The 6,967-nt window shown below is 38.0% G+C and overlaps 1 protein-coding gene across 1 annotated transcript in view; it reads right to left on the bottom strand.

Moving 5' to 3' along the window:
• Positions 1–243: 243 nt before the first annotated feature.
• Positions 244–6,967, bottom strand: part of LOC121422156 (sodium/hydrogen exchanger 10-like) — a 32,896-nt gene continuing 26,172 nt past the window's right edge. Inside the window, exons 17-21 of the mRNA XM_041617054.1 lie at positions 6,660–6,830; positions 4,439–4,576; positions 4,122–4,238; positions 3,384–3,569; positions 244–1,369 (exon numbers count right to left, since the gene is read on the bottom strand). Coding sequence (XP_041472988.1) covers positions 974–1,369; positions 3,384–3,569; positions 4,122–4,238; positions 4,439–4,576; positions 6,660–6,830 — 1,008 coding nt within the window. The 3' untranslated portion in view covers positions 244–973. The remainder of the gene's footprint in view (positions 1,370–3,383; positions 3,570–4,121; positions 4,239–4,438; positions 4,577–6,659; positions 6,831–6,967) is intronic.

Here is a 6,967-nt window from a genome sequence, read left to right as displayed (position 1 = left end):
CTTTTAAGGAAAGGGAAAGTTGCTTCTACAATGTTACCCCTTGCTGCTGTAGTGATCAAACTTCAGAAAACAATTTATCTCCTTACTTATTCTCATTCAGAATGCAGACACTGCACTATTCAGCTTTTCATCAAACTTTTATTTCAGTATTTCAGAATTTCAGTACAGCCATCATGATCAATTGAATACATTAGCAAGACTTTATCATTACACTCTTTGAAAACATATCTGAAATAAATCTATTTCAACAATTCACCATTCTTTCTATATGAATCTGAAAGATCAAATCATCATATCTCCCCATGATTGGTAGAATATTTTCAAAATCCTCTATTACTAAAAGAGTAACACAAACGCCATGGGTGTAATCATTCACTTTGTTGCTTATGAATATGCTTTACATTTCAAGAACCGTGCCTTTGTTATTATACCTGACATTCAAGGCCATGTCTTCTTATATGAACTCATGTAACAAGATGAACCTTAATATCTCAAAATCAAGAAGCATTTTTCTCAAAATACTGTTGGTGTGACCTTATCCTCATACCCAATCTAATGTAGATTTCAAACCTTTGTTGACTGAAAAAGCTTTCAATTAAACTGGAGCATTTATAATCATTTTGAGCTTATTTCGAAACACCTGTGTTTCCAGTTAGTACGACATTAAGTAACTTTGGTTCAAAGGAATATTGGAGATATCTCAATCAATTGCTTTCACCACGATTTCGGCAAGAATGTGTAGAATATAATTTTCATTAAAATATCTCTTTAAAACATCTTAATTTGCAAATATTAGACATTTGTGTTGCTCTATGATTCTTCTTCTGAATTCTTGTGTGTACACTGATTGTTAGGTTGAGAAAATAGAGACAAAACATTTTAAATTGTCAATCTTTAACATTTCATGTGCACTCCAATTCTTCTGTTAAATACTTGTTTGCATGAACTATTTGTTAACTTGAGAATGTTGAGATTAAACGTTGACCCTTGGGGTGAAGTCTTTGGATTCTCCTTCCTCCGGTCCAAGCATTTGCTCCACCTGATGCGGGTCAAGGGGCGGGAAAGTGCTACCCCGAGCGGAGCGTGGTGGGGATTTCGTGGGCGCCTTCTCGGCCCCTCCACCATTTTTCAGCTTCTCCTTTGACATGGACAGACCAAGATTGGGGAGGAAGTTCTTCGGAACCGGTGTGGTTGCGATCGGGACTGGCGATGCCGGAGCCAAGCCCGACTGCTCCACATCAGACTGGTTGTCCTCCTGATCCTTGGCCACTTGGCTTCCCTTCCTGGAGAGCATGATCTGTGAATTCTTCTGGCGCAGCTCAGCAGCGTGTTGCAGGCACATGTTGGATGTTATTTCTTTGATGGTAATCTGTAAGGGGACAGGCAGATAGATGCATGCTAACTTTACAGTAGCTTGATAAAACCTGAGAGGCGAAAGGCTAATAGATGTGGTCAAGGCTGCTGGAGAAAATCTTCTCCCACAAACTTTGTGCACATAACCTTAACCAAGGCCTAATTAAGCCGAGGTCAGCAAAATATGGCCTCAACCACATCCCTGGTAGTTGTTGTGAAATATTGTAAAAATAGAGCCCTTGAATGTATGGATGAATCATCCAGGCACATAAATTGTTAGCACCCCCCCTCCCCATCCTGAAATGAGAAAATGATGGGAGGGACATTACAAATTGGACAATTTTTTTGGTTTTCAATTTATTTTTCAAAGAGTGCGGTTAGTTTTAGGCGTGCTGTACCATGGTGTGTGATTGTCTTAGGCAACTAAAAAATAAAGGCAAATAATGCAACAATGCATAATAATGATGTCACATAAAAAATCTTTTAATATTTCCAAACTTATGAAAAATCCAGAATTCGATAAAAATCGGGAAGACTTACATCCCTGATCATGAATGTTGCGAGGAGAGGAGAGATTCTCCCAAGACACTACAAAGCATACATGAGGGTGGGGTTTCATTCACCAAGCTGTCTCTTAAGTTAAACACAACTTTACCCTCAACTAGTGGCCTAGCCTATAATCTCGGTAGAGGCTGCAGCTACATCTTTGCTGTTACGTTATTAACACGTTGCCTCCAAGATTCTTTGAATCCCATAGGTTTTACACAGGGACCACCCGGTTCCCGTAAGCAATGGGTTAACGTAAGCATTGTGTGATGCTGCAACACCACAAAAACAGAGAAAGTAGGGCTATGTACCCTTGAAGATGAGGACTCTCTTCATCTCCTTGCTTCTTGTCTTTTTGGAACAATGCCTTGATCTTGTTCATTGTGCTGAGAACCGCAACCTTCCTGACTCTATCATAGCAGACTTTAAAGGTCAAGTCCAACTCAGCAAAATGATGATTTGAATCAATAGAGAAAAATCAAACAAGCATAATGCTGAAAATTTCATCAAAATCGGATGTAAAATAAGAAAGTTATGACATCTATAAGTTTCGCTTATTTTTCATGAAGTAGTTAGGTGCAAAATTTTGCCACATGCAAATGAGAGAACCAATGATGTTCCTCACTCACTATTTCTTTTGTTTTTTATTCTTTGAATTATACAATATTTCAATTTTTACAGATTTGACAATAATGACCAACTTGACTGAAAGATAGAATGTTAAACAATGGTAATTCCACAAGTTCAGGGCGAAATAAAACTTTGTTTCACAAGACAATGAGGAGAAAATTAGAATATTTCATATAATAAAATACAAAAGAAATAGTGAGTGAGTGATGTCATCAGTTCCCTCATTTGCGTACTGACCAGGATGTGAATATAACTATTTTGTGAAATTAAGCGAAACTTAAAAATGTCATAACTTTCTTATTTTACATTCGATTTTTATGAAATTTTCAGTGTTATGCTTGTTGGATTCTTTCTCTTTTTATTCAAATCCACTTTTTGTTGGGGTGAACTTGTCCTTTAAGGATGGGTTCCATGACATTTGCTCTGGCGAAAATTGCTCCACTCTAAATTCCACACACTAATCAAATGACCAATTCTAGGTTTAACACTATACTCTACCCTAAACCTAACAAAAAACCCTAACCCTAAATCTTAGATGAAATTAAGCCCCGGAGCAATTGTCGCACAAGCAAATGCTGTTTCACCTAAGGATGATAACCCTCTGAACTTTTCGACCTCTATCCTTTTCCCTCTTTTGTAGTGCCTTTCTCTTCCTCCTCTCTGTGTTGTCTCTGTCTGTGGTATATTTTAAAACTGACCACGTCTGGCAAACATTGATGGGAAAGGTGGACTAACTACAGAAGCATCATAACCTCACCTAATCGCAGTATTCCACTGAACTCCGCACTTCTAAGGAAGGGAAAGTATAAGTAAGAGTATTTTTTATTCAAGACTTTCAATAATAACAAACTTACTAGAGACCCCTTGCTGTCTACATCGAGCCTCCCGTCCATGACCGGTCCGTTGTATTCATCGTTCCGCACCACGAAAAGACGTGGCTCTTCCTCAGCGTTGTACTGGAACGTCAGCTTGTGAACCGAGCGAGGGATGAGACAAGGACTTCGGATTTCTTCGCGTGTGTGAGCGTTGTATGCCGTGCCCTACAATATACAATAGAAAATGTCAAATAAATGCTATATGGCATTGCAAGAACTTCACAGTCAATTTTAAATAGGTTTAGGCTACCCACATATACAGTATACATTATTCTTTTTGGACAAGAGAACTTGCTATGGGCAAGCAAACCTAAAAAAAGTGTGTGCTCTCTATAAACCCACACCCTTCATGATATTCCAAAGGTATGTTGGCTCAGTCAGTAGAGCCGTGGTTTCGCAATCCGACGACCTCTGTTTGATTCCCATTTGGTGTGCTAGTGCCCTTTGGTAGAACATTGGCCTCCACCGCCAGTCCCTTGGAGAGGCTTGCCTATAAGCATTAATACCATTTTAAAAATTGGGCAATAAACATCACTACCACCAACAATAAGTAACAGGAATGTAATTATGTTAATAAGTATGATATCAGAATATCCACACCATCATTGAATACAAGAAACAGTATTCTATTTCTTGCATTCAATATGAACGTTGATAAGTATGATATCAGAATATCAGAAACATTATTAAAAACATGACATGGAATAGCTAGCTTACATTGATAAGTATGATATCGTCCATGCTGGCATCAATGTTGAATTGATAACGAGACTCTGCAAGATCAACCAGGTAGCCACGCTCCAGATGTAATTTCACTTTTTCCTGAGTCCAGCCCTGTGTGAAAAAATAGTTATTAAATAATTGCGATATGCATTCTAATCGGGGGGATATAATTTGCATACCTGACAAGCCATTTATTTTATGGGTGGACCACATCAAATATTAGCTCTTATTCATCTAATATTTCTAATATCCTAAAAATTCTGAACCATTCAGTATAATTAGATTATAATATTTTGTATTTCACTGCATACCTGATAAGCCATCTGCTCCATGATGAGTGGGGTAGCGATTCTTATAGACACCACGCGCCAAAGACGGTATTCCAAGGATGGGTAGAGAGTGAATGTATCAATAGCCATATTCATGTCGTCCGCAGTGATGAAATAAACCTATGAAAATAGAGGCACAGACTGATGGATGAACTGCTGCTTGGTCTAATTGTACTTTGATTAAATGATATCCTAGTTTTATATATATATATATATATATATATATATATATATATATATATAAGATGGGTTGTATGAGAGGTTTCTGATTGGTCAACTGCCCTCTTCTTGCAATTACGTAATCCGGTATATGGCCATGATTTTACATGGCATATACCACCAATTTCAGCGCTTTAGCTTGTGTACAAAACCTCGTAGGGTGATATAATTTGATACGATATCAAGTCAGAGGTCGTTGCGTCGGTGCAGGAATGCCCTTAGCACCATACTTCCGCGCACAACATATCGTTGCAGAAACGATGTGCAGAAACGCCCTTGCGCAATGCCCTTATGTGCGCATATCCGGGCCTTTTAGTGCGCATGCAATACAGGAAAGTATGGTGCTATTGAAGGGCGTTCTTGCAATATAAACACAACGAAGTGTTCTTTTCTTATATAACATATAGTACATGTTAATTGTTTTTCGATATACAATATCATTCGTATACATAAATTTTGAATTTCTATTGTGCGTTTATATTTCAACCAGAGGCCTCGCTGAAATATAAATGCACGCGAGAAATTTGAATTCTATGGAACTCATATTATGGTATGTTGAACTTCTTAGCACGCACTAATCGTGATCTACATTGTCCAGAGGTAAATTCATTAGACCATGACTCACCATTAGATGTATCATGTATTGAACTTCTTTCTCACATCTCTTCACTCTTATCAACAAAGAACAACATACTCTCTGTTCATCTGTTCCTTCTTATTCATTCGCAAATTCAACAAAAAGATTGACTTCAATTTCATTTAATATAAAGCCTTTGATTCATCTGTGGAACTGACTTCCTCTAACTCTACAAAACATTACTTCACTTGACCTATTCAAAAAGCATCTGTAAATACATCAATATAATAAGTTTAGCATGCTTGATGTGGAGTTAACCCTATCTAGGCCGGGGTATTTTGGGAGTTCATATGGCCGGGGGGGGGGGGGGCCTCCCAGGCCCCCCCTTAAGATCTCGGCCGTCGACCGCGCGATCGCGCCGAAAATCGGCACGCGGGTTGCCTGGGACATAATCTACAAGATTGTATAGTAAGATTTTTCATGCGAATTGCTATTAAGTGATTATGCTAATTTATGCGTAATTAGTATGCGAAATCATTCTTTTTCCTCTAACTCCCTAAATAAAGCTCCAAATGTACTAATTTTTGGTATAGAAACTCTTTGTGGTGTTCTTAGCAAGTGTACATGAAAAAAATTGCAATATCAAATCATTTTCTTATGTATTATATTGTTTTTTGCAATTTCTTATGTATTTCTTTGTTTTTTGACCTTTTGTTTTTCATTGTTTTTTCAATGAAATTTGTTGGGGACTCTTCTGTGATCATAAAAAGCATAAAATAAATACATTTAGACCAGCAAAACTAAAAATAATCATGCATTTATGAATTATGGTTGAAAACACAATTTGCATTGACTTTGTACACGAAATCACGTTTTTGAGCAATTTTTGGTCTGACATGCACTTACATAATGTTGCGTAATTTCGGAACCACGTACCCGGGTGACGCAAAATTGGTCTCAAAAGTTGCGCAAGACTTGAAAGTAAAAAGTCAGCGAGCGGCGCGGTCAAAAAATTTTGCGCGGTGAAAATATCGCGCGATTCGTTGAGGGGGGGGCCTCCGAGGCCCCCCCCCCGGCCTAGATAGGGTTAAATGAGGGGAGTAGAGATAATGCATACATTGAGTGCAAACAAGCCAGAATCCGATACCCTCAATATTGATATATCTGCAAAGTGCTAAGATACATTGTTCCAATGTATTAAGTGCTTTTGGAAAGTGGAATATTTTTATTGTTATTATAACTCACACAGCACCTAAATTTTGCATCCTCTGGAAAAGGCAATATATATATCCAATAATTATATGATGATATATACCTGTATAGCACATACTTTTATATCCTCTGGAAAAGGGGATAGATAGATCCAAGTGTGATTATTACTATTATCATTATTGTTTTCATACGTACTTGTACAGTTGTTTCACAGACGACGGTTGCATTGCGAGGCTTCTTGGTGAGGACACCCATCTCGCCGATGACGTTCCCTACGGTCAGGTAATCCTCAAACACCTCATTGTCATCAGAACCCGTTGTGACAGGGGGGTTGTCATGGTCTAAGAATGCACTACAACCATACAGCTGTAAAACAAGGAGAGAAGTGAGAGGTGACTCAAGAGAGTGATAGGTTGAGGAGAAAATCTATATGAAAAAAATAAAAATCCATAATTTATTGTTCGAAATAGACATGAAATGAAATACTCCGAAAATTTGGTTTG

This window comes from Lytechinus variegatus, chromosome 9 (genome assembly GCF_018143015.1).
Source record: "Lytechinus variegatus isolate NC3 chromosome 9, Lvar_3.0, whole genome shotgun sequence".
NCBI lineage: Eukaryota > Metazoa > Echinodermata > Echinoidea > Temnopleuroida > Toxopneustidae > Lytechinus > Lytechinus variegatus.
Note: the sequence above shows the minus strand (reverse complement) of the source record. Positions and strands in the feature narration are given on the sequence as shown.